Genomic DNA, 27,900 nt, shown 5'->3' with positions numbered 1-27,900 from the left:
CTTCACTGTCCTTGTAGCTGGTATCCCACCCCACCTTTCTGCCTTGTACCCCATTTCCAATTTTTTTTGAGTACAAGAGTTAAGTACAGTGTGCCAGGAGGAGACAAAGGAATGGAGCCCTGGTTGAAGATGATGCAGTCCTATGCAGAAGCTCCCGGTTGGTAACCTTGAAAGTCTACGTGCTGATTCTTCTCCAAACAGGTGTCAGTCTGCACTAACATGTGCAGCAAAACCACCAAGACTTCATGTGCACCTGGATACAAATGTTGACAATCTGTAGGAAAAATATTCCTGTTTTAAGTATTTTACTTTGAATTTAGGGGCAAATACAGTCTTACCACAGACATGCACATGGATATAAATAAAACAACTTCAGTGCCTCTTTGCAGTCTATGCACTTTACTGTCGTCTTGGAATCTCAAAATACTGTTAAAGTCTTGGTCTTAAAATTATCCCATGTACTTCAGCTGTCCTTAGGTGAATCCCTGAAGAAGTCTAATGCTCCTAATAGAAAGGGATTAATATTCAAAATTAAGTATGGTATGCTCCAGGAAAATGTCTTAATCCTGGCATTGTAAAATAAAGAGATGAACAGTAGATTTGGAAAGCAGCTGTACAGTCCCTCTTTATTTTACGATAATCATACCTACCTACATTCCTATTTCCACTTAAGGACAGTGTCTATCCTGATACGTACTAGACTGTTTCTGCTAGCTACAAAGCACCAACCCTTTGACTGCATGCAATTCAGTGTTCCGGACAGAACACGTAGCACAATGCTGCAATGGAAGAGGTATGGGAAAACCACCTGCTTATTTAAGTGTTTATATCTGCATAACAGTTACTGGAACTCCAGCAGTAGAGCAGAAAAACAAACTCTTCTCTTCATAAAATATATTTAAATATAGTGAGATATGATTGAATAAATATATTATGTGACAGCTTAAGGGATATCTTCTTTTTAAAAACAAGGTATTTAACAATACCTAGTTGTTAATAGGGAAATACATAGAAAATACCTATTAGACTACTTATGAGCTGCATTTTCAAAAAGAAAAGTTAGCTGAGCATACAACTGCCTTGGCAATCTTCTCTAGTTTTTGAGACAGTTGGAAGACTGTGTCACTAATACATGTTACATGCAGCTCACATAGGAGTTATTTTAAGTACGGCTGTACTGAGGTGTACCAAAGTCCATGCAACTCAACATCCTGTGCCCAAAAGAAGATGCCCAAAGAATACACTGTGGGATAAAGGATTATTGTTTAAAGGCTTTCAAGGCTTTCAAGGCTTTACAGTATAAAGAGTTGTGGAATACTGTTTTTCTTTCCCAACTGCTCTTAATCTAACTCATCATGCTTGTTGCTGCCTGCCAAGATAGGAAGTATCAATATCCAGACTCATCTGTCAGGGAAGAGCTAGGGAACTTTACTAAGAAAAAGGAGCACTTGTGTAAGAAGATGGAAGTTTCCAACTACACACCCCTGCAGCTAGCAGGTATTTTTTTTAAGCATATCTTCTGAATGGAGATTACTAGCAAATGTCCAGAATTATGTCTGTGGAAGAGACAAGAAGGAGGCATGTCAACAAAGATTTGTGTTTTATCTATTCTGAAAAATTTCTTGTGCAAGTCTACATGATTCATGGGAAAAAAAAAATATTATTAAAAGATTAGTGGTCCTTCTGGTCACTACAACTAGCTTCAATAATTTCACGTATTTTGAATTTAGCAAATTATTAGAACTGACTGGGCAAAATGAAAATGCTTTCCTCTCTGAGCAAATTACAGTAACTTTTGAAAAATTGAATCACTATTTTCAAGTGATACTCTGACAGAATATGTCGAGAAAATGTGCCTACTGATGGGTCTCATTACTGGAAATCCAATTTGCACATTTTACAGTCAGGATTTGTTAAAATATGTTTGAAATATTTCTTTTTAGTGAGAGGTGACTTTGGCAGTTTCTGCTTCAATTCTTCTGGGATTCTTTGTGAGCAAGGTATTACCCTGCCAGGGATGTTTTATCAACAGTATACCCTCAGACAACCTAAATGATATACTAATACAACGGATATTCCAGTTCTGGACTCTTTTGCGCCCTCTTGATTCAGAGCTGTTCTAGTTCTTCCCTGCGCTTTCCAGCATCATTCAATATCTAACATTCTCTCCACCAGTCCTCACTGTTTACTTTTTGAGCAGTGTAGATCACTGGTCCTCTTCTTCCTTTACTCCTCTTTTAGATTCCAATTCTCCACCTCCCAGCAATTTAAAAAACAATGGTCAAATCAGTCTGTTGCCTCCAGACACAAGCTTGGTAGCTTGCTATGTTCAAAAGGTAGCTTCTGTTCTGCTTACAGCTCTGTCCAGCTTCATACATGACACACAGCAATGGTCACTCGGGTCACTCTTAAGAGGTATAATTAGGATGACTTAACTTGAGATGTAAAGGCCACAGAAAATTTCCTTGTCTATGTCAATATACTAACTGTTCTTTTGTCACTGATTATGCTCTATGTGCTGCTGTGCACTGCTTCCTCATCTCTCTAATACTCTTCTGTATATCAGTTGAAGCCAAGAGCCAGAGGTGATGGGAACCTAGATGGTGTGATGCTATTACACTCTCCATTCTGTGCATCAAGAGCAGAGCAGCATGCACTCTTAAAACTGGAACTCCTTAAAGAACTGAAGACTGCTTGATTTTTTTCCAGTCAATACCATGATACGGCATTCTTAGATCATTGCCTTTTTGCCTCATCAAAAAGAGTTTTTACTGGGCACTTGTTTAACAATTGACCACTTATGGCAATCAGTGTTATCCTCTTTCTTTGTATGCTTCCCTCCACTCACTCACGTTCAAAAATACATAAATAAAAATAAATTAAAGAACTGAAGATAAATCTTCATCTTGTTTGTTCTTGGTCAGTGCTAAGAACAGGTACAGTTAGTGCCACGTCAGTCATGAAAGAGCAGTTGCTGTAGATGAAAACATTTGTCCTATGGAATTTGATAGGCATTTGTTTTATCACAATGCCTAGAGACCGTAAGTTATAGGAACAGAGCCGGACACATTCTTTGTCCCTATGCCCCTATCTAAATCATTCAATAGCCCCATGGCACCCCTCTTTTAAAATAGAGGAGTTATTTAAAAAGAGGATTGTGTGTGTGCCTGAATATAGACTTTTTAGCTCAACAACAAGAAATGTCGAATGAAATTAACAGGCCGAAAAGTTGGTAAAACTTTCAGCGTACGTACAATACGTAGGTCAAAATCCAGATTCTTGTAGATTTGAACTAGAATAATAATCACCTGTGCAAACATTTCTGAAAGTCATTTTCAGATGACAAAAATGGCTAAATCATTTTCCTGACTCCATCTCTAGTTCATAGTCTGCCAAATGCTCTTACCAAGCCTTATGGGACGATAGGATTCCTCAGAGCAACCTGACTAATCTTAGTGACATTATAAAGAAAACAGACACAAAAGACACTGAACTGGAAAGCCAGTGTAGACAGAAGAGGTATGAAAACATCATCATTTAAAGAAAAAAATGAAAGAAATCTAGTAAAGGAGGTTTGTTTTGGTTGTAATGAAATGAGATTGTATCTAAACGTTTTGTGGATTTGGAATGCTAGAAGTATGTAAGCAAGATTTGCCAAGTTTTTTTTCTAATGACTTCTCTGTAATAACTGATTAAAATAAATCATGCTGTAGCTTCTTTATTGAGCTGCCTCAGACTTAATGAAAACACAGCACGAAAGGCTATTATATAAGGTTTTTTTCTGAATTCTCCAGCAGTCTAAAATAGTTAGGGATATGATTCCAGACTATAGGTTACTTTCTTACACTACCTAAAATATATTCTCACTATAAGAGACAGAGTTCAAGGACTTTCCCCTATTCCTTTAATGAGCTTTTGCTCATTTTTGAAACTCCAAACAAATCCAATAACTCAATTAAATATGGGATGCGTTCCCACAGTTGACAGAAGAAACTAGTAAAAGTTTTGAAGCAAGTCAGACAAATATTTTCTCTCTCAAATACAAGATGGGGAAAACTTCCAACCCAAAGGAAATGACACACCCAGATGGAGGGCCAAGTTTTTTATGTTAAGTTGTTCCTTATTGTCAGTTTTGTCTGTATGGGGTTACTTGCAATACTCTTCTATTGCCACAGAAGTATAACAACATTGCCATCACTATTACTTAGTTTTCTACCTAGGACAGTAAACCCATCCATCTGTGTAAACTAACCATTTATTAATGACCAGACAAAATGGCAGGCAACAAATAAAACATCTTGTTTAGGAAAGGTGGTTAGTTAGGAAACCAATAGACAATTTGTATGTTCTTGTGTAAAAAAATCAAATTGTTTTTATGAAACTATGAAACTTGTTTCTCCTAATTATTTTCAGCAGACCAAAAGAGGGAGCTAGTTTTGCTGCTCTGTACAGTTTAGTGGGCCAGTAAGTTTACTCATTCATTACTATTCCTTGACATGAAACCATTTAAGTAGAATTGTACGACTTGGCAGCCTGAAGCCATCCCTGCTGCACCCTCATCCCCAGCAAGAACCCATCAAACGTAACATCCTTGTGACTTTAAAAACTATGTGAAGTTGCATACTAGTATATGTGTTGGTATGATCATACAACATGCTAGCTCTTACCCCTGTACTATTGCCAGCATTTCCACTGACTCAGAAAAAAAAAAGTCTGTGCAGGGCTAAGTTGCCCCCTTCCTAAAGCTTTCCTGTCATGAAAAGAGGTTCACAGGAAACAGAAGCCTTAAACCTTCTCTTGCAGTTTGACGGCTTTTAGGTGTTCTAAAATCAAACTTTTTAATTCAGAAGGATCATCTCCTACAGGAGCCACACCATCCTCTTTTATACCTGGGTGGAGCAGTGAGCCACCTGCATCACACAGAGACTGAATCACTAATTCTTGCCCTGTAAAGACCAGAGTGCATTATTATCCTATTACAGCTCAGATGATAGTTATTTGAAAAGTTATTCAGTACTATGTCACTTTGGGCTTCCAGTTCATTCTCTTGCAGATGCAAATATCAGATTTCTTTCAGTTTAGAATAAAAGAAGATAGGTTTCTAACTCACAACCTCACCCTCAATGCTACTTGGGGTTCTTTCTGCTTCACCAACAACAATTAAGATTTTTCAGACCAGTTTGTGTTCTGAATTATAATTGCACAAACCTTTTGCCTTCAAAACATCTTACTAACAACTGTATGTCCAAGACAGTCTTTAGAAGTTTGTCATAGGTAATGTCATGGGCAGAGTAAATGCTGAGGATGCTGCTGAGTAAAATGCAGAGTCCAAGATGAAGCTGTAAGGCGCTCTGGAAAAAGTTAAGCGTGGTAATATAAATTATGTGAGAAAATTGAAATGCCCAATCTCAAATGTTATTAGGGTTGCTTTACAGAACAAAAATGTGCTTTAAAAGTGCACTAACTAATAAAACCCTTGTCATACATCAAGTGATAGAGAAATGAGGCATGAAGTACAAATAACACGAAGGCTTTGGAACAGTGAATGTCAGAATTTTCAGATGTATGTGGAAAGTGTGTACACAAATACCACAACAGTAAGGAGAAGCGCAAATTAGAACTGACCAGCCAGAGAGACACTGCTGTCTTATGTGAAGATTAATTTACAGTTTAGCTTCTAAAATGTGAAGGAGATTAAATGCCAGTTTATTGTCATACAAAAATAAATTACTATCCTATTGCTATGAATTACCTTACCATTCTTGGTATCTTTAACCTAAACCTGAATTAAAACCTATAAACTTTAAACTCCAAAGCCTGTTTAGTCTTATTTGAAAAAGTAAAATAACAAACATAAATGAAGAACACCCTAGCAGATAAAACAATGACTAAAAATTGACATCCTCAAAGACATTTCTGAAACATGCCTTTTAAAACAAGCCCAAGAACAATTCAAGCTATGAAAACTTCAGCAGATGTTACGCAGGGAAAGAACAGCATACTGCCGAGTCTAGGTAAAATGATATGTTACCTAGCTGAACAGAAAGAAGCAGAATCTACTAGTTTGTAAAGCAGGTAAGGAGAGAGAGATTCATTTCTTTGGCTCAAGAACAGAGTCCACTATAGAGAATTAATGCAAATGAGGTCTCTGATCTAAAATATCTAATAAAGGAGCTCTTTCCTTTATGTTCTCAGCCCAATTATGTATGTTGTCCTATGATTTGATTTGCACTAGCAAGAACTGGGCAGCAGGGTCTTGGTTCAACGCCATTCAAGCCTCAGTGACAATGAAATAGCGCTCAGTACTGATAGCCTGAATGTGTTCAATAATTTGTAGACAGAGAAAGAAGTACAGAGGGAGAAGGAGGAGCTCTTAAAGAAACACTGCTATCAAGCCTTCTGGAATTTTAGCCAAACCCAATTAGTAAAGATAGATTTCTGTACAGGGAATGATGAAATTTGCTAGTCTGCAACATCCAGGAGTCTGAAGTATGCAGTGAATGCAACTTGTATTCTCCAAAATATATGATTTTGTTCTGAAAAGACTGTCCACAGAGTGATGTATCAGGCTGTACTCCCATCTGCTCCTTAGTCTCTCCACTGAGACTGCTGTCAAGTGTACCAAGTAGGTCAGTTGTGATAGTCTAGTTGTAACTTGGACTCTTTTCAGCCTAGAAGTGGATTTAGATCATTGGTTATCACTGCAGCTCTTGAACCTCTTGGAAGGTTGGGCATGAAGCTGAATACACGGATTCTTATTCTCCCATTTAATGCATAAACCTGAAGCCCTACAAAATCTTTATTTGCAGACTAATCCTCTGCAGCATTTCATCCCTCAAAGCCAAGTTTTTGCCTCCTTTCTCCATTTATTATCTCCTATTCGCCTTTCAGCATGCTCTTCACTCTACCTTTTTGCTGATTTGATGCCTGAAAAAACTTTATGAAATCTGAATTTCATCCCATCCCCTTGCATCAGTGCATCTGTGAGAAGGATACACAGAGGCTTGCAGTTCACTTCAGCGCAACATTACCCAAGAAAAAGCAGCCTATGCAGAAAAAACAAACAAACAAAAAAAACAGTCAGAGATTTTTGCTAATGGAACTTTGTATTTTAGGCTATGTTCAGTGCTCCCCACTGTCCTAGATCTCTATATCTCTCTTTATGCCCTAATTATTTCTAAACTTAGGTCTGAATCCTCTTACTCATTTGAATGGGAGATCGATGCCTAAACACATTTTTTAGAATCTAGGACTGGCTTGTAAGACTTCATCCTTCAATTTTTGTGACCAAACTGCAAATTTCAGCTTCATCAACCTTTTTTGTATCACATACATTATCCATTTACCTGTCTTCATGAAAGAGTATCTTAAAATTACCTCCAGCTTCCACATCCATGAATAAATCACCACCTAGTTAGCCAGGATAACTTCATCTTGCCATTTGTGATTCAGAAAGCCTCAGTATAAAAGGTATTTGCACTTCTCTAACTGCTCCATCCCCCTGTGCTTCAACGATGAAATGAGTCGCAACAGCAGACAGGATTTTGGGTTGTGTTCTTGGTCTTATGTCTAGTACTGAGTATGGTTTTTTAGTCTCATTTTCCCAGCTTGTAAAGTAGATACTGTAGTGTAGTGATGTGAGTGTGAAAAAAGTGTGGAATAGCAGTTTGTGTTCATTCTAATAAAAGATGTTATGCACGTCCAAGATATTTCAGTTATAAAAATTAAGTAAATGTATGTTCCCTCCTTACTCTGTTCCATCAAAAGTGTCCCGATGACTTCTAACCTCTTTAGGTTCAGGTAATCAAACACAACTTTTATAGGTAGCCCCTGTAGATTTATGAGGTACAAACAGCAAAGACGGGGCAGGTCAGAATGGCACTGTTGGCTTATCCCATAAATTTAAGTGGATATATTGAACCTATCTTAAAAAACTGAATAGTTTAGAAGTCAGACTGGTAATTTGAATCCCCACATGGTAATATGAATCTTCCACATGGAAGTGCTACACAAACAGAAAAATTCTCTAGCATGTTTTTGTAATTTTACCATTGGATTTTCACGGATGCAAAAAGAAATCATCATTTTGCGTTATAGCAGAGAACTGTCTTTCCCTATAGAAAATTATTGCTGTAGCAGGGAAAAGAGTAAACCAACTGCAGTATGAAAAGTGGTATTGAAAGCATACATGGAACAAGAAACTAAAGATATACTATTTTAATGTGAGTGTATTTATAATAAAGCTGCTTTAAAAGTATAGATTAAGAGCCCCTTAAATCTAGTAGGTAATTCAAAATGCTACTTTTTTAATCTCTACTGTATAAAGACTGTGTATCTGTATGAAATAAGAAGTTTGTTTTCAGCCAAACTCATGCAAAAATTTCCTCCTCTTATATTTGTATTTCATAGAGTTAGAGCATTGAAATAAACAGCAATGCCCAAATTGTGGTCTGGCTTTGACACTCACAAACTTTGTGGGTCTGGATGAGAAGTGTAAGCTCTCTGCCATCACATCCTTATTGGTAAAATATGTTTTGTCTTGACTGTGCAACGCACTTGGACTGCTGAGAAATGCAATGCAATAATGCAGATTTATGCCAGTTCCACCAAGTACACAGTTGAGGTACTAATTAGGAGAGCCAATCCCACATAAGCCTAAAACTATGACATTTTATAAAATATTTCACTTAAATCCAGGAGTTAAACTGACTTTAAATTTGATATGTGGGGGTGGAATGAAAGATGTCAAAATTGAAATGTCTGAGGCACAGACTCAAAATTGAGGAAAAGGGAAGGAGAGAAAGGGGAGAGAGGACAGAACAGCATTACATGTATTACAATCTCTGTATTTATTTCTTGAATAAAAAAGAAAACAACACCTATTGTTTTGATGGATTTTTTTTTCAGAAGAGGTACCCCTTTTCCTGAGATGCAAGACAAACTAATGTAATGAAGCACTATTTCCTACATACATCATTGCATCTCTTTTTCTTAGACTGTGGGAAATGGAGAAACCAATTATATGAAGCACACATTATCTAAATAAAAGTTACCAAGTTTTCAATTTTTCCCACTTATTCATGTTTCTATTTTTTCTTTTCATTTCCTTATTCCATTCTCCTTCCCTCGCTCTTCCCTTTATTCTAGTTTCCTTCACTTGACTTTCCATGTTTTTTTCTTTATTCTACTTTCTCTGCTTTTCTTTATTTAGAATAAAAACACTTACATAGATGGATCATTTTTTTTCCTTCTCATCTTTCCTGATCTTTTCAGTTTCTCCATCTTTTTCTAGTCCCTCCTTCATTCCTGGACTCTTTTCTACTACCCGTTCCTCGCACCACTACAGAATCATGTTCTGTACTTGGTGATTTAACCTCCTCCCCTGCAGCTACCACTTTGTTCTTTGAAACTACCGGTGTGTTTCTAACTTTTCTTCCTCTAGGGCTCACGTGTTTCTCCCTTCCTTTGTATCATTTGCTTTGTTTGCCACACCCAAATTCAAATCTCTGTTCCACTTTCACCTCCTCCGTTTTCCATGCTAGTCTCTTTTCTCTCCTCTTCTTTGCCACCAACTGCAAACATATCCCACTGTCCCCAGGTGCAGGAGGTGATGCTTCAGCAGCCACTGCCTGGCTCACTTCTTCCAGCAGTTGGAGCTTGTTACAGATGTCTTTCCAAACAGCTGCCATCTGTCATTAACTCTGCCAGATGTCAGTTCAGCTCACATTGCCATGGACATGGCCATAAGCCACCACGTAAGTGCTCTCTCACCATCATACACCCCACAAATTTTCATCATTGCTGTAAGTCACAGGTTTCTCTTTTAACTGCTATGAAATGTCATTACATATATCGGTGGTGACCATCCCAAATGCCACTAGTTGCATTCCAACTGCCATGGGAATCTCCTTAGTTCTGGGAGCATAGGTTTTCCTGTAAATGAACTAGCTACATACTTACATTATCTGACTGTACCCTACCTCCAGTCTCCAAAGACCACAGTTGCCAGTGGTCCAAAATGCTGTTCTGTGAAAGCTGCGTCTGCTGCTGTCACGAGGTGCAACTCTGCTAGGTTTCTTCCTAGTACCACGATGAACTGCAATCGGCTTCTTCATATGAAGCCAAATATTCCCTCTTCATATGAGGGATGCCCAGGATCGCACACTTGTCATGAATTTACACAGTGAAAGACGCTCTTTTGTTCCCCCTTTCAACACTTAATGGATGAAGAACTGTATTTTTTAGCAGAATAAATAACACTAACAGGGCATTTAAAATGTCAGGTGTCATATTTCTTCTCGTTGATCACTTGTTATCTCTGACTGCTGTCAAACAAAAGATACTGAGGAAATTCATTACAATAAAGAGTATCTTCCAGAGGCAGGTCAATTTACGGCCATGACGATTACAACTAAAACTCTGTTTTTGTATATCTCTCCTTACCAGTGTATAGTTCATGCTACTTTGGTGTATTCTTCTTTTTCCACATCGCTTTAATTAGTCTTCCTGCAGGATCCACATCGCCGTATTGGTACATGTGATTGTCCCTTTCTCTTTCCTGGTTTTTAAAAAAAGTGAAAGGATAAAACAATCATAATACTTTTGCTGAATACAGAACAAAATATTGGAACTAAAGGTGCTTATGAATCAGTGGGATTTTTGTGTGCATAGAGAAAAAAACAAGTTGAACTGAAAAAACTGGAGGCCCATTTACCATTTCTAAAAAATATTTTAAGAGTGGAAATAAGGAACATCAAATTAAATATATTGTGGAGCTGAAGAATATAAACCAAAAGAGGGAGTACTGCTTCTCTACCTTTGGTTGCATTGCCTATACTGACATCATTTTTCCCTTTCAAAATAATTATTTGTGACTGCCCCAAACTGAGCATTTTATTATTTCTCGCCCTATTTTTTCTCCATTTGAACTTTTCCACATGCTTAAACTAGACACTCCTCATACGGGGGAGCTAGATGAGTTTTTTCATCAGGGAAGTCTCTAACCAGTAATTTGCCTGCTAAAGGGCACTGTTTACTGCAGTAAAAATGGAATCTTTTCTTGCTCTGCATAGGTTATACTTAAGGCTGAGCTAAAAATCTAAGATTGACTTCAAGGGCTGACTTTCTTATTCAAAAATAGTTTGCCCAATTAATATATATGAAATCACTGACTTTATTTTTTTTTTTTAGCAACTCTCTCCATGCTAGAACTGTGAAAATTTAACAAGTGAAGGACTGCGCATGCGTGTCCATAAGAGAGAGAAGGAAAGCATCTTCCCTGTTCAGACTGGGAGATCTACTCTCCAGGCTGTATAAACAGCATGAAGAGTAGCACCATAAAATACTTAAGGTCACAGGGTGGACAGCTTGGGGCATTTGGAAAACAGCTCTCTGAGCCACGGTGCACAAGGAAGCACGTCATGACATGAGGATAAACCTGTGGACCGCATACTACTGTGTCGCTGTTGTATCACTGATGGAAGACATGTAACCAAGGCATGGGCTCATGCAGCTCCAGCAAACCTCTTTACGCTTGGACAATGGCTCCCACTGTATTGTCTCCAGCTGCTGGTTTTGAATCTTATTCATTTGCGTCACACAAATTAGTGAGATTTGTGCACTCTGACCTGCTGCCCCAAACGTAACTGCCCTGCCTGATCCCCATCCACCCTCACGTTGGTTAGCGACTTCACCTCCTGTGACTATGTCTGCCAGATGCTACCGGTTGTCTCTCATTGACCCACAGATGGCTGGGGAGCCAGAGAAATCCCAGGAGACACTGCACTGAAAGATTCATTCTCCAGCTGCGGCCTCTCTGCCACGATGTGGTCTCTCTGCCACGATGTGACTTGCCGCCATCAGAGCACTGGGTACGTCCTGTCTCGCCTGCTGAACAAAGGCACGGTGTATGCCTCACGGGGCAAGCCCCCGGCACGCACCAAGGGCTCTTCCAGCACAAAACCAGGCTCTTCAACCACCACGGCACCGGAGGGAGGAAAAGGGGCTCGGGGAAGGAGGCAGCCATTCCTGTTCTCCTTAGAGCACTGCTGTGCCTTGAGGCAGCAGGCATCGGCGGGAAGCCTTGGAGCAGCCTCTCTGCTGCAGAACCCCAAGGAGGGGCCTGGTGGGGAGCGGGCTGAGGTGAGGCGGCCCTCAGGGCGGGAAAAGCTCCCCTCAGAGCCCGGCTCGGCGGGGAGTGCGGGCGGGGGGGGGTAGGCGATCCCCCCCCCGCCTCCCGCCCCGCGTTATGTGACAAAATCTCTGCCACACGGGTGAGCGGGCGGTGACACACGGCTCGCCTGTATCAGTAACGCGGCCCGGCCCTGCCGTTACCCGCCGCCGGGCGGGGCCCGCCACCCGCTCTCCTCACCCCCTCAACGCAGCAGCGGCGCAGCGCGGGAAGGGCGCGAGCTCTCGCCCCGCCCCGCCCCGCCCCGCCCCGCCCCGCCCCGCCCCGCCTTGGCTCCGCCCCGGCCGCAGCGCACGTGGCACCCTCGCCTGGGCTGGTCACGTGACGCAGGCTCCGGGCTTTTCCCCCCCGCCCCCTCCCTCCCTTTCCCTCCGCGTCTGACCCCGTCTCCCGTCTGGTCAATAGCAGGCAGCGGCGGCGCATGCGCGGCGGTCCCGCAGCACGCCCCTGCCCTGCACACCCCCCCTCCTCCTCAGCCCGTCTCCCTCCGCCCTATAAAAGGCGGGCGCGGCGGGGCTCCCGGCTCCGCAGTGTGCGTGGGCGGGCGCGGCGGCTCCGCGCGGCGGTGCGGCGACCCGCGCGGCCTCCTCTTTCTCTCCCTTCCTCCTTCCCCTCAGCCCGGCCCGGAGCGGCCCATCCGCCGCCATGAGTTCGGGAACCCCCTACATCGGTAGCAAGATCAGCCTGATCTCCAAGGCGCAGATCCGCTATGAGGGCATCCTCTACACCATCGACACCGAGAACTCCACCGTGGCGCTGGCCAAGGGTGAGGCGGAGCGGCGGGGCCCTCCCGGGGCGGCGGGGGGGGGGGGGGAGGGCGGTGCGGACGGGCCTAGGTTGGCTCTGCCGCCGCGGCCCGGCGCTGGCTGAGGGGACGCGGGGAGCCCGCTTCGCCCGCCGCCTCCGTCCCTTGAACAATGAGCCCGGCCTGGGCGAGCGGCGGCCGGAGCCCGCCCGCCCGCCCTGAGGGGCCGCGGCGGGGCCCGCGGTCCGTCCGCGCTGGCGGCCGGGGCGGGTTGTGGGGAGCCGGGGGGGCGGCGGGGTTGGAGCCCTGTGCCTTCGGCGCTGCTGCCTTTCCGTGAGTCAGCATTTGGGAGGCAGCTCCGCGATGCGGGGACGGGGACGGGCCGTGGCGGGGGCTTGCCGTGCCTCCCCGGAGGGCGCTTCCAGCCGGCGGGGCGGGCAGGGCCCGGGGTGCTGCGGGGCCCTTGGTTTTCACGGGAAGTTAGCAGTGCCCTGAAGAGGAAGAAGAGCTGCCAGCCGTGCTGGCTCCTCTTACTATTGTCAGAGCCGGGAAGGCGATGATGGTCTGCGTCGCCGTTGGTGGTTTGGTTCCTCTCTCCTGTCTGTACGGGGATGCTCGGTGGTATCTCGGTGCTTGGCTTGAGCAGGGCCCCAGGCCAGCGCTGGGGAAAACGGAGTTGCTGTTGATGTGTCTTTGTTCCTTTCGTGATCGATAACTGGACTCTGCTCAGGTGAGGAGGGTGAGAGCTGGTGTAGAGAGCCCTGTGGGGTATCTCCATGTGGGTCTGGCTCTTCCTACCTTGCAGGCTGCTCATCAAGGCTCTGGGTCTTGATTCCCTGTAGAAATAGTGATCTTTATCTTCTACTTAAATGGTGTCATTTGGATTCAGTTGTCACTTGTGCTGGGAACTCCCGTATTTACTCTCAGAAAAACCTGCCCTGTCTTGTTTAGTCTCTCAAACAAGATCTTATTTCTGTACTGCTTTTAATGTTCAGCTTGGGTACTTGAGCTAACGTGCATCAGCTTTTTCTTTGCCTCAGTTTTGTCCTTCCCTGTTCTGGGAAGCTCACACCTTCTTGGTTGCCTTCAGCAACCCATCGGGATTGCCCACAAACCAAACATCTTTTGTTTTGAAAGACTATCTGCTGGCACGAGACACTGACTTGCCTGATACTCAACTATTCTCAAGGCAGCCTGTGCCACAGTATTTATTCAGTATAATGATGTTTATGTGATGCTGGACATGAGTATTTGACACCTACTAGTGTGTATTCTGAAGTTAAAAATGCAAGTTTTCCCAAATTCACTTCTGTTCTAGGGATGTAGCTGTTTATTTAAATGTACAAATGGAGCTATTTATTTTAGTGTTTCACTCAGAGTAACTGAGAGGTTGCAGGAAGGTCTTCACCTTTACCCGGCGGCAGTAGAAATGGTTTCTCGCATAGTTCTGGCTTCCACATAGTACTTGCTGCTTCAGAGCTTAAGTGGTGTGTTTCAAAGGCATATGTGATTAAAGTGCTTTATGGTGTGAGAAAGTACATGATCTGCGTAAGATTTCTGGCAGTTCTTGTATTTATTGGTCTCTTAGTGTTCAGTTTTGATGAACTGGAATGCCTAAGAAGTAGTTGTTACAATAGACGGAGAATACATTTTTCCCCACTTAAAGTGCTGCTCTATAAACTTTACAGTACAAACCCTGCTTTTCATTTTAGCTCAGAGGGTTTTCTAAATTTAGAGACTTTATATCAAAATTAGTGTCAGAATTATGAACATAGCAACAATGTTAAAGTCGGTGACAGCAATATCAACCCTGTGCTTCGGGGGGGGACAGCGGTTTGAAACGCTTGATCTCTGAAGGGTCAGAAGAACCATGAATTAGCAACATGCAGTTGAAGTTGTCCAGATAGCTAGTAAATTATTATTAAGTCCTAGGTGCCAGTGTTTAAGGCTCAGACAACTTCAGTATGTAATGTAAGTGCTATTCTCTTGACTTCTATCATCCGAGTGATACAAAGAAAAATGTAGGTTGAAAGAGACCTCAGGAAGGAATCTGGTTCTGCTTCTTACTTGAAGCAGGGCTAACTTAAATCGATTTGTATTTGGTTCCTGTTAAATCTCAACACATGCAGAATATCTTAACATTGAATAAGGAGATTCCATGTGCTTAATTAAGCACTGCAGGAAAGTTGTCTTGTTGGTTGCTAAACTTAAATTGCAAACAAAGGATGTTTAAGCCCATTACTGTCCTGTCGGCAGTGAACACCAGAAACTTACTCCCCCTTCTGTAGAAGTCTGAAGAAACTAGAGTTTTTGAGCAAGAAATAATCTGTATAAGCTTTCCTTTCCAGACATCCAGTCACTCTTGTTATGCTTCCTGACCCTTCAGAGGTCTAGCTCAACAGACCCCTACGCATGAGTACAAACTATATTGTAAAACACTAGCTGCAGCGTGGTGTGGGATTGATTTCCTGTTCATCTGTAAATGATAGTCACTGTAACTCTTCAGGGGAGACAGCCCTTCAGACCTCCGCAAAAACTTAAAGCTGTGCTTTGTGATGTGCCAGAAGCCGTTAAACTTCAAATGCAGGGACAGGCACGCTCAACTCCTTGAGCCCTCTCAAATGCACTCATTGCTGTTTTGCCTACAACAAGGACATAGTTTTCCACCTTTCTAGTTAGAAACCTTGGGACCAGCCAACTGAGAGGCTGCCTCGACAGCTTTGGGCTTTGCAGGTCATGTGTTTCTCCAGCTGACAGGCTGATCCTAGTGCTCAGAGAAGATGTGGTGCTTTCTATGCTATCTGTGAGATTCTGCAGTAGTCCCTGGATAGCTTTAGTATGTCTTGCCATGAGCTGTGTGCTGTAATAATCTAATCTTGAGCAGGGATATCAATGGTATGGTTCATGTCTAAAAGGCCACAAGCTTTGCTTTCAGTTTATAATCTGCTTCTAGTTGACTAGGTTACAGCTGTAATATGATCAAACAGCAGGTGGAGAGCTAAAATAACTCGGAGAGGTTATATACCCTAGGAACCAATTGAAGACGGTTTTTCAGAGGAAGTGACTGACAGCTTGTCCTTGCATCAGTTAAGATTCCCTTCCAGTTAGGTGTAAGGTGAGGTGCTAAACAGCATTAGTGTGATGGGGACAAAATTTGGCGTTGGCTTGCTGCTCCTTGTGAGCTCCCGTACATGTGGAACAGAGGTGAAGACTGCTTGCAGCACTAACTGCTGCTTGGTGGGAGGAACCACCTGGATAAAACTTTTCACCTCTGCGAACAGGACTCTTGATGAGTAGCCCTGTCTACAACCATCAATGCTCGTAATAGGATAGTGTTCCAGGGATGCTCATCACTGGGGTTGAGTGGATCCACTTTTTGCTGCCCTCTTTCTGGGGAAGCTGTGGTGCCTCCCTGTCCCCTATCATCCATGTGACAGGACCGTCTGTGCTTATATCTTTCTAGCTGTGCAGTGGGAGTGGCAGCTGGCTGGCACATCACCACAGATTGTGACATGGCAGGTGCTTGTGAAAGGTCTGTTAAGGATGTAATTTGTAAAGGTACTGCAGGAATCATGGTGTGTCCTGGCAGAGATGTTGAGTGCTTCTGTGCTAACCTGTTAGAAGCAATTGATGCAGCTCCAGTACAGAATTCTTCTATTGCCAGAAAGCATGCATCAAACCAGTATGTGCAGGTGCTTATCTGAACTGGCAAAGCTTCAAGAAAATGGAAAACTAGACTAGTAAACTCAGTGAGCTTCTGTAACTTGTGGCTGAAAAAATCTCTGTGCATGTAGACCATGCTCATTCTCTAGCCCATTTTAGGCTTTCACTGTCTGATGTGACTATGCTACCTATTTTCCTGCACTAACAACCCAGTAAGTCTGAGTCTGATCTGTTCCTGTTTAATGGCTCAAATTAATTTTTGCTTCTACCTGGTAGCTGCCACGCAGTCAGTTGCAGCCTTTTTTCCACTCTAATGTGTAATGTCACTGGTTAGTACCTGCTCAGGTGTTCTGATAGCTGGGACTCAATAAAGCCTCGGTAGGCACTGAGGTTTTAGATTTTTCAGTAAAAGCTTGCTTTGTAGTCAGTGGAATTTTAATCATAAAGCCAGTGGCATGGAGTAGAGAGAGAATTTTAATAGGAAGTTCTTGTCATTGATAAAACTTTACCTCTATCTGTGTAATAAATATATGAAACCAAAGGTGCAAATCTGAGCTCTAAAGCCTTCCAAGATTATTACTCTGCTGCTTCAGGGGTGTCTCCTGTGGTCTGTTGCAGTGGCAGTTGTCTCAAGCTGAATGCCTACATGGGACAGGTGCTGGGGAGAGAAGGGGAATATGGTAATATAGCACTGTGGGGAAGTCCTTGGTTTTGGAATAGATTCTTCACTCCAGCTGGTCTATGGTCTTTACCTTCACAGCTTGATGTAAACAAAACTGTTTATGCAGGCTGCTCAAAAAGTTGGCATTTGAGGGAAGAGATGTGTTTGATAGGAGATTCAGGGTTCTGGAGGTAACCTTTTTTTTGTTACTTTTGGCAAGTATTACAACAGTACTTTTTAATTGCATAAATAACTTGTGCAATGCTGCAATGGTAACACTGGACTAACAGTAATCTTTCTAATGCTAAAGTGCGATCCTTTGGTACTGAAGACCGGCCCACAGACAGACCTGCTCCTCCGAGAGAAGAAATCTATGAATACATTATTTTTCGAGGAAGTGACATCAAAGACATCACTGTCTGTGAACCTCCAAAAGCTCAACATACTCTGCCACAAGATCCTGCCATTGTTCAAGTAAGTTAGCCTGAAGTGTTGATAGAAAGCTATGATAGAACATTGGTGATGAAAGACTTGATTTTGGTATAAACTTACAAACATGAAGGCCAGTAAGTGTCTCTAGGAATCTTCAGATTGAAGCATCCTGAATTTTGTTGTAATGTTTAAAATAGCAGCAGCAGCATTAAAGACTTCAGTCAACAAAGGCCAGAGCTAGTTTACCTAGCTGAGAATGCAGGAAAATCATAGAGTTAAACTAACCCTTCTCAGTATTTACTTAAGCTTTAGTAATGCTGTATGTGAAGTAGAGAATCACTGCCAAAGCAAGTTGATGTCTGGACACTGTAAATGGAAATGTACTTTGTCTTGTTACAGTCTTCACTGGGCTCTGCCTCTACATCATCCTTTCAGCCACATGTGCCTTACAGCCCGTTTAGAGGTATGCCACCTTACAGCCAGCTTGCTGCCAGCTCTTTACTTAGCCAGCAGTATGCAGCTTCGTTAGGTTTAGGTAAGTAAAAACTTCACTTGCTAGAATAAAGGTACGGTCCTTGTATGCAGCTACTGTGAAACCAAATAACAATAACTAATACCGAATTCCTTGCCAAGTGTCAGGCTGCAACAAGCAGTGAATACGTAGTTAACAACTTTGTGCAGTGATCTTACTGGAAGGAGGCCTGCGTTTCACTTACACACACGTGCAGACACACACGCGCATGCACACGAAAGAAAGAAGCAAACTAAATAGCTGAAATTTCTTTCTGAAAGTAATGTGAATACCTAACAGTTGAGGCCAGTTCATTTATAACCTAACATACCTTACATACACATCACATGTAAGAAGAACTTGTATTCCCAGAGAGGAGTGTAAATAAGCTACTCTAATGCTGTTCTAGAGATTCTTGTATCTCTTTCCAAGTCCTTCAGATGTTTCACTACCTTGTATCTTATCCATATATCTTTGCTTTCTCTTCTTCCCTCTATCTCTTTAGAGAAATTGGTAAGCCCTCCAGCATCAGCAGCTGCTTCCAGCCCTAGTTCTTCTCCGTCTCCACAACCTGTTTCAGAGCCTGACATGTCTTCAGAGCCCCATCAGCTCTCTTCCAAGGGTAACAGCAGTTTGAGGACTCCAAATATTTGGAAGAACTGCATGGCACTTGCAAACACTCTTGTTCTTGTTAACCCCTCCTAGAATGATAGTACTTATATGGGTAATGCTAGTAGAACTAGTTTGTTCTCAGCTATTTTTGCCTTTCATGACATGAAGTATTCCTCCTGTCCTAGAAGTATCAATTAGAGAGACAGGAGAATGAAAAAGTACAGGACAGCAGATGCTCTTGTGTAAGTATCAGGAGAGGGCTGAGGTTTAGGGATGTTGATGTGCTGCATCCTATCCAGGAACATGTCACCTTAGAGACTGGGCAAGGAATAAATTAGTCTTTCCTGGAAAGACAAGCACACTGCTTAAATTGTGGGTGGCCTTGCTGTTAGAGACATAGGTTAATAGAATACTCAGGAGTATTGCTGTAATTGAGGAAATGTCAGGATAGATTTCATGCATGGAGGGGCATAGTACCTTGTCAAGACTCCTAAGTAGTAAAGCATGACTAACAGTAAGCAATTTGAGTTGTGGTAAGCTGAGATAATGTAGTTCTGGGTGCTTGCTTCTATGTGCAAAAACTTTTAAAGGAGGTAGAGATACTAGACTGACCATCCTCAGAGCAGAGAGACCAGGTGCAGCCTGCATTTAAACATGGTAATTAGTTTCATCTGTTTTTAACTTAAGCATGTATGCTTGTTTTGGCATGAAACTGTTTTTACTTACTCTCTGGTTTTGGCCATCTATCTGTACGTACTTTCTCAATATTCTGGCTAAGCTTTGAAACTTTCTCATGTTAAACTTGCACAGCAGCTTTGTCCTACTGAATAATCCTTAGGATATGTCTGTTTGTCTTGGAAGTTTTCCAGGTGTACATTAACTGGGAACCTGCATGGTGTTACCTACTGGGTATATCTCATATGGACTTGGGTGACCCAGAAGTGTTAGTGGCTTGGTTTTTGTGTACTCTTCAGCTTTTCACTTTTCTTGCTCTTTAAGTATATTCAGTTAAAGTTTGCTTCCAAGTAGTTCTTATGCATAACTACATAAACCTGTAGTACTCCAAAACTTCTAATTAAACCTAGAATGCAGTGTTTCTTCTGAGTACTGAAGACTGTCACTTTTTAATATAATTGGTGTAAGGTATACCAAACCATGAAAAGTATTTACATGTTTTGTAGTGTGAATAAATAAGCCTGGATGGAAGAGCAACAGAAGTCTTGGTAACACTTTGGCCTTGACCAAGAAGGAATTTAAAAGGGTAACTTTGAGATCCTGGTCTGGTTTCAGGTTTTCTTTGTCTGAAAGCTAACAATAAGCAATGAGGTTGAAGGACTTCTAAAAGCGGCTTACAAAATGGGATGTAGTAGAGGTGGTTAAGCTTTTGCTGCAAAACTTTTTTGACAAAGTGGGGAAGCTTTCTTCAGCAGTTTCAAAATGGTGGATTTTTGCTTCAGATTTAAAGTTTTATGTAAAGTAAAATCCTGCATAACCAAGGATACACCTAGAAATTAGATTTTGGTATAAACTGTCTAAGAGACTGACCTGGCTTGCTTATCTAATGTGTGTCTAACTTGGTTTAAGAAACAAATGGGTAGATTGCCTGATTTTAAGGCTCTGGATTTGAGAGCCACCACTTGTATGGCAGTAGTGCCTTACCTAGTGTATATGCCATTTAAAGAGAGCATGTAATGATAAACACTCAAGGCTTTGAGTAATTCTTGACAAAACGGTTTCTCCATAGAAGTGGGTAGGGTTTGAATAGCATTGGCACGTTTTCTGAGAGGCACTTAGTCATTGGGATTTTTTCCAGGTGCTGGCTTTCCTTCTGTTCACCCAGTCCGCAAAAGCCCCATGGTAGAGCAGGCTGTTCAGACTGGCCCAGTTGACAACATGAATTCACAAAAGCCACCCCCGGTGAAAGTAACTCCAGGGGTTCAACGCAATGGACGGCAGGTTCCACAGGGCAACAGTAAGACAAATGGTATGTATGTACCACTTCACCTTTAAAGTGCTGTTCTGAAGCATCCTTCAAAGGTGCATAGCAAGACTAAACTGTTTTGGTTTTGTTCTTGTGCTCCTTTATTAAGTTTATCTTTCTTGTTCAGTAGATACTGTTCAGGCTGCACCTGTGCAAACCCAAGGACAGGTGAATGATGAAAACAGAAGACCTCAAAGGAGAAGATCAGGTAGGTTAACCTGACACTAAACAGTTGCATTAGCCTAGAAAGTCAAATAGTGTTAACTTCAGGGAAGGATTATTGGACAGAAGACTGAGAGCAAAATAAAGTTTGATAAAGCTTTGGGCATCCAGAGATGCTTCCCTGACAAAATACGTTCTGGAGTCACAGAAGTTCAGAACACTCCAGGGACAGAATTCTACTGTCTTTTCTAGAAAACTTGAAGGTATGTTATAAAAATTGATGCTATGAGTTGGCAGCAGCAACTAGATTTCTCTGAAACCTGAAGTATTTTTACTGGGAAGGGCAGCCTGTTTAAGAATTTTCAGAGCTCCTGTAATGGAGAGGAACTATGGAGCCCTTGCTCCCAAAGAGCAGACTTCTTATCTCAAGACTGCAGTTCAAGTACAGGTCAAAAGAAAGTGAAATTAAATTCAAACAGGTATTTCTGCTGAAGGAAAATGTGAAAAGTCAGGAAACAAAACTTCAGCCTCTCAGGTCTTCAAATTAACGTGCCTGAGGGCAGCACTGTAGAAGGGGTTCTAGCTTTTCCAAAAAGGGCTTGATAGCATCTCAGTTGGAAACCAGAAACTATACAAAGTACAAGCTCCCTTTGTGGGTAGATGAGTCTTGGGTGGATTTTCTGAAACCAGTGACCTGCTTCTCTTTGCCATCATGACAGGTCTGTAGACTAATTACAGTACCATGCTTGCAGATGAACAGCAGACAGGAAAGGTGGTTTTCCCTGCTTCCCTCAGCTTTTCTTGGTGTAGTACTTGTTCTGATTTCTTCTCCTCACACTGGAAAGAAAGTTGGGTATACTCTTGTCTTAATGGTAAGACTGACATCCAGGAATGCTTTTCAGAAAATTAAACTGTTGCTGTAATATGTCTTTTACAGCCAAGTTCAGAAGTTACTTTCAAAGAGGTGTGGCCTAACCACAGGACTGGAAGCCAGAAACTCCTGAGTTCTAACCCTGGTTTCCTCTGGTTTTGAGCAAGGCATTTAACCTCCCTGTGTGTTACCAAGTTTTTAAACTCTCCTGCTTTCAGGAAACAGGAGAACCAGAAACCGTTCTAGAGGACAAAACAGACCAACTACTGTGAAGGAAAATACAATAAAGTTTGAAGGTGACTTTGACTTTGAAAGTGCAAATGCACAATTCAACAGAGAGGAACTTGATAAAGAATTCAAGAAGAAACTAAATTTTAAAGGTTTGTGACTTCATTAAATATGAATTGCTGAGCTAGTAGTAAACACTGCATAGACAAACTCGTTCTGAGAAACTGCATGATTACATGTGGCAGTATCTCAAATCTTTTTTGAGGGAGCAAGAGAACAGATGGCTCTTCAGTATGCATCAAGGAAGTGTAATATGTTTTATTATCTTCAGATGACAAAGCAGAGACGGGGGAAGAAAAGGGGGACCCTGGAGTGGCAACTCAAAACAATGACGGTAATGCAGAGGAGGACCTTCTGGGACCCAACTGCTATTATGATAAATCCAAGTCTTTCTTTGACAACATTTCTTCAGAACTGAAATCTAGGTGAGCACTTTCTAAAAGCTTGCTTTTTTTTAATGCAACTTTAGGCACAGAATTCTAGATATAATTGTCACACAGTTTAATTCTTTAAAAATCTTAGAATGCAAGAAAGTCAGCACAACAGTCTTTAGAAGGGAGTATTGGCATGCATTTGATGGCTCACGAGTGATACTAACCAAGCTTCACGCAGTGGGATCAAACAAAAAGCAAGGACTTCAACTGATACACTTGCCTAAACTATGATACAGGAATTTCCTGTTCTGTTTCCTAGTACTGACTTTGAACCCATGGATTTTAAACAAATTTCTTATCTTGTTTGTGGGAGGAGGTGTCAGGGTCATGCTGTGCTGAAGATGGTGCAACTTGCAGACAGGAGCAAGCTAAGCCTGGAGTTTGGGCAGAGAGGTCAGGTCTGTCTGTGGAAATGCATTAAGTTAAATGTTGGGAATATTAAAAGAAAGCTTCATCTTTTGCTGCTGACACTGATGTTATCAACTGCTTGGTGAGGTCAGACATCCCCTTAATGCCAGTATGTGGTAATGTTTCTGCTTCTCTTTAGCAAAGCTTTCTTCCAAGTGCTCGCTGTAAAGTGTTCAGGGCTAGGCAGGCTCTGCTGAGGAAGAAACATGCTGGTTGTGGAGCTACCTCAGTAGCAGTCTGCTGAACCTCAGTTGTGACAGGGCTTCCTGTGTTTCTGGAGATGCTTCACTGGCGTGAAGAGTTTGTAGTTTTCAAGAAAAAAAGATAGGGTTTGAGATGCTAGTAAGACCATGTTCAACCCTTTTCTAGGCCCATCTTTAGTTTTCCGGTATGAAAGTAGCTTACAAAAGCCAACAGCTGTCACTTCCAAATCCACGCTTAGCAGAGGAATTGTGTTAGCGTGTATATGCTGCAGTTGGTTCTTGTTGCAATTTAGTTCAACAAAATAGGGTGCTTGAAGCTTCCTAGCTAAATGAGTTGGTGGCTATTAAATGTTTATATTAAATCTGAATGCAGTCTTGTTCAGTTCTAGGCGTACCACGTGGGCTGAAGAAAGGAAGCTCAATACAGAGACATTTGGAGTGTCTGGACGGTTCCTTCGCGGCCGCAGCTTTCGTGGTGGATTTCGAGGTGGAAGGGGTAGTGGAGCAGCAAGGCGAAACCAAACCACTCACAGAGCTGGTACTGGCAGAGTGTAACTTCAGAGGCAAGTTTTTTAGCGAGAACAAATACTGTCTCTGAGCCAGGTTTGTCTCTTCTTCCTTGCTTGAACTGTCTGTGCAACCTCTCTTGCTCTCCAGTCTCATGGATATATCAAGAATTGTTCCTTATTGTATCTGATCTATCCTTCTTAGTGGTAGAAGGAAATGTGAGTGGTTTTAACGTGTTCTTTAACGTGTTGATTGTTCTGTTGATTTCTTGGGCTAGCCTTCTGTCTGAGAAAGCAGGAGCTGCTTGTTTGAGCTGAGGCTCTAGCTAAGTATTTCAGTTGATTCATGGGTGTAAACTTTGCTGCTTTTCTTTTTCTTGGGAGAATATCCCCATGACATCAAATCTAATTCTACCTTTCCTCCTGAATAGGTTCTAACATCTCCCTGGGAGGATGAAACTGTATATAGAAAGAAAACAACCAACTGCTGCACTAATGTGGGAAAATGGTTCATATTGTTTACTGTCGCAGCTCAAGTGACAGAACTTCATGTACTACTGCTTATATTCTGGACTTATTTTGGACCAGCAACTGTCAGCTGGAATATTCTTTGTAAGAGGGAATGTGTTCAGGGGTACCTTCTTCAGGGTGTCTTTTTTGTTTGTGGTTTTTTTAAGTGCAAACTAACTTACATTGTTCTTCTTTCTGGGTCTCTCAAAGGCTGCTACAGTCTAAGCTTAAAGTCAGACTCCTTTTCTGAACCCTGAAGAAGATAAATCATGCTATTTTAACATGGAACCAAAGCTCACTTGAAATAAACCAGCTATAATTTGTTTGTTCTGAGTAACCAAATGGATTCTTTGGTGCTGCTGGTCTCACTGTTCTTGGCAGCAGGTGTGAAGTAGCACTTGGTATCTGGAAGAATGGATTCCTGGTGCTGAGGAGTTATGTATATTGTCACTTGGGAATACTGGATTGTTGATCATGTAGTAGTGTAAATGACTGTACAACTGTTTGTCAGCTGGTACTAATGTGGAGGTACTGCAGGTTTACACAGAACTGTGACTCTCCCTCGAGCTGAAGGGTGCTGGGTGTTCCTCAGAGGCTCGGAGCTCCTTACTGAGTGTGGGCAGTGTGGGAGCACAGTGAGCTGTGTCCTCAGCAGGACAGGGGTGGCAAGTGTCTCCGCTCGTGTGCTCAGAATAAAGAGTTTTTGGCAGTAGTTGGCTGTCTGGGAAGGAGACCTGAAGGTCTGACTTCTTGCCTCAGTTTGTACCTTGCTCATAGGTAGTACCAAATGCAAACAGTTCTCTGTACACTAGTAGACTGTGGTGGAACACTATGGAATGTTTTCATTAAACTAGGGATGGGAGTCCATATAATGAAGCTTAACAGATGGGCATGTTTAATTTGTTTCCTCTATACCCCCCATACTGTAAATAGTTTAGTTGTTTTTCTTTTTAAAAATCTGTATGTGGGGAGAGGGGCTGGGAGGGAGGGGTTACATTTGTTTGCATGAATAATTGGGTTAAATTGCTGTAGGCATGTGTCCCTTTTTTGGTTGGTAGGGAATTTTGTTGAAAAAGCACCTTGATGACTGAACCCCTTACATAGCTAGAATTTTTTAGTTATGCATTGACCTAGGTTACTGTAAAAGCTTGGATTTATTTTTGTAGGACTTCATTGCTAAGAATTGGAACATAGCAGTGGGGCTGCTCTTTGGAGTAATGTAAATTGTAATTATAATAAACATGTAAATGTTTAATGTTTCCCTCCTACTTTGTTCTGTACGTAGCTCAGTAACATCAGTCCGTACAACTTGTCAGGTGCCTGTCCTAGCAGGGCTCAGATCCAAGTCAGAGAAAACTGTGTTGCTGGTCTGCAAAGCTTTACACAGTATTTGAAAAGGGCTTAAAACCCTAACGCAGGCACTGACCCCCCTCGTCACTGTTCCCCTGTGTTCTGGGTCTGGTTCTCTTGTTGAGGCATCAGCCTCTGAGTGCTACTGTTGCCTAAACCACCCTGAGCGGTGTGGGGCTTGACTAGAGTTTGTTTTGGGTGGCAGTGCTGCTGGTTCAGTAGCCACAAATGCCTTCAGTATCTGGGCTCACACCAGCAAAACAGGGTGTGTGCTGAAACAGCTTACTGGGAAGCTGCTGCAAGCCTCTAATTTCTCTGCTGGCAAAACAGTCAGTGTGACATCAAGTGTAAAGATGGAATTGCACTGCCAGAGTCAACTGACTTGTCAGAGGTGGCTGTGGCAAAACAAGAAATAATCATTAATGTCTGTGTAATGCCTTTTTATTAGTTCTTAAGGCAGTAATTCCCCTTGTTTCTACAGTAAAGCCTCTGATCTAATACTTAAGACACAATCATTGTTACTGACACTGCTGAAGTTCCTGTAGCAGGGACATGTCCCACCCAGCCTCTGCAGAGTTGAGCCCTCTACCTGGCTCATTCTGGTGTGTGAGGGCACTGATGGCTGTGGCTCAGCCCCTGGGCTTGTTAATGGGGGGGCCCTTCTCCACTGGGAATGCTCATTCCTGTCGGGTCTGGGGCAGGCAGTGGTCCCTGGGGCTCTGCTGCAGCCCTGTCAGCTGCCAGGTGGAAGATTCACAACATGAGGGAGTGATTGTGGTGACTTGTGCAGGGAACCAAACACAGCTCTTGTAACTTCAACATTCCAGCCCAAGGACTGATAAATGAAACTACAACTGTATTCCAGCAACTCGCTTTCTCGAGCTGATGTAGTCTGGTGCTTTCCTGAGCAGAAGCACCCCAGCAGCTTTCCTGTCCTTGATTCCTGTGTGATACTCTGCCCACACTTTTGCTGTGTTGCATTTAGCTGTAAACAGCTTAGTTGTGCAAGATGCCAGGGAGTGTGTGAGAGTTACTGCAGGTTTGTGTCTGCTCCCTGCAGCAGTCCAGGCCATGTCTGAGCAGCCTTCCTTGGGACCCTCGGGGGGTGTGAGGTGTCCTGGGGCAGGGGTTTCTCTAGCTGAGCTGCCTCTTGCAGGGCACTGGGACTCCTTCAGTCCTTGCTGTGCCTGCTGCCAGCAGAGTCTTGCTTTATACCTGTAAAACCATGTGTTGGGTGTCAGCAGCCTGAAGAGCTGCCTTCAAGGGCTGTTTCAGTTCCACCCCCTTCCTGGAGATAAATGGGGAAACTTGTATGATAAAAGGGCCCCTGTTGCTACTGCAAGCAGGTACTGAGCCTTGTGGGCAAGAGCTCAGGTGTGGGAGAGGCCTGAGGCTTCTCTGCAATGGGAAAAGCCAACCCTAAGCACAACTAGTGAAGTGACCGGCTTCTCTCTTCCCTGAAAGCTGGGACTAGAGAGATGCCCTTGGGAGTCCAGACCAGGTGGACAAAGCCTTTTATTGTGCCCCACTCCAGGCCAGCAGGGCTGTGTTCCCCAGTGCCTGCAGGAAGAGCTGGGCCTTGGCCACAGCAGGAGTCCAGCCCCTGCTCCTGCCTGTTTCTGCCTCCTCTGTGTCACAGAGGGCCCTGGAGCACGGGCTGGACTCACCGGAGGACTGTCCTGATCAGCCTTCTCACAGCAGGGAGATGGCAACAGCAGCGGGATCAGCTGGAAAGAGCTGCTCAATGGCTGGAACTGGACAGCGGAGATGCCATAATGCAAATACCTCTCTGAAAAAGAATTCCCTATTCCCACTCACATCTCCTTTGGGCTAGTTTTAAAGCATTTGAGTAAACAGTTGTCACCTGACACCTTCAAATGTATGTATTTCTAAGTTTATTACATTATACATGTTAATGTCTGCAGTGAGTAGATGGCACAGAGCAGATCCTGCCTCTCAAGAGCAACGTGACTGTGGAGCACAGCAGCACGTCTCCGCATCCCTTGCGGGATGTCGGCAATCTCCCTTTGCTGAAGGGAAGAGAGAACTGGCTCACGCAACTGCTGGGACTGGGAACAGTGAACAGGCTGGACCAGAAACCGAGTTAAACCCAACTCCTGTGGGTAAGATGTACAGAGGAAGCAATGTGAGGGTAAACACAAAAGGAGGAAAGCTTTGTGGTTTAACTATATTGTATGTAACATTCACTGTAGTTAGTTCTAGCATTAGGAAGCTATTGGTCTGTAACTCCCCCAGTGGGCAATCACAACAGCAACGCTTTATTCTGAACCAGATGAATCATGCACTGTCTATGTAAGCACTAAGTCATGCACCTCTACTGTGATGACATGCCTGCAACAGCCAGTTCTCATG

At 42.9% G+C, this 27,900-nt stretch overlaps 1 protein-coding gene and 1 long non-coding RNA gene across 7 annotated transcripts; one reads left to right on the top strand and one right to left on the bottom strand.

Moving 5' to 3' along the window:
- Positions 1-15: 15 nt before the first annotated feature.
- On the bottom strand, positions 16-12,092 carry LOC128141459 (uncharacterized). The gene is made up of 3 exons (XR_008235056.1): positions 11,694-12,092; positions 10,444-10,558; positions 16-274 (listed from the first exon to the last, which is right to left on the bottom strand). It is a non-coding gene; the product is annotated as an uncharacterized LOC128141459 (long non-coding RNA).
- A 559-nt stretch (positions 12,093-12,651) lies between these two features.
- Positions 12,652-25,432, top strand: LSM14B (LSM family member 14B). 6 transcript variants are annotated; one of them, XM_052786129.1, is made up of 10 exons: positions 12,652-12,956; positions 17,570-17,733; positions 18,091-18,154; positions 18,708-18,824; positions 20,628-20,798; positions 20,923-21,003; positions 22,047-22,208; positions 22,388-22,541; positions 23,545-23,724; positions 24,099-25,432. In XM_052786129.1, the coding sequence occupies exons 1-9, from the start codon at positions 12,836-12,838 to the stop codon at positions 23,714-23,716; spliced, it is 1,206 nt and encodes a 401-aa protein (XP_052642089.1). In that variant the 5' UTR covers positions 12,652-12,835; the 3' UTR covers positions 23,717-23,724; positions 24,099-25,432. The 6 variants fall into 6 exon arrangements, with proteins under 6 accessions (XP_052642089.1, XP_052642068.1, XP_052642107.1 ...); XM_052786108.1 differs by having other exon boundaries at positions 12,653-12,956; positions 18,091-18,226; XM_052786123.1 differs by having other exon boundaries at positions 12,654-12,956; positions 18,091-18,226; positions 20,926-21,003.
- The last annotated feature ends 2,468 nt before the right edge of the window (positions 25,433-27,900 follow it).

Source organism: Harpia harpyja, chromosome 1 (genome assembly GCF_026419915.1).
Source record: "Harpia harpyja isolate bHarHar1 chromosome 1, bHarHar1 primary haplotype, whole genome shotgun sequence".
In the NCBI taxonomy this organism is placed as follows: domain Eukaryota; kingdom Metazoa; phylum Chordata; class Aves; order Accipitriformes; family Accipitridae; genus Harpia; species Harpia harpyja.
This window is presented reverse-complemented; position numbering and strand designations above follow the sequence as displayed.

Bases quoted from the DNA above. Each gene is read 5' to 3' on its own strand.
- LSM14B (XM_052786108.1), top strand. From the start codon at position 12,836: ATGAGTTCGGGAACCCCCTACATCGGTAGCAAGATCAGCCTGATCTCC. The intron at 12,957-17,569 runs GTGAGGCGGAGC...CTAATGCTAAAG, and splicing joins CACCGTGGCGCTGGCCAAGG to TGCGATCCTTTGGTACTGAA. The intron at 18,825-20,627 runs GTAACAGCAGTT...GATTTTTTCCAG, and splicing joins CCATCAGCTCTCTTCCAAGG to GTGCTGGCTTTCCTTCTGTT.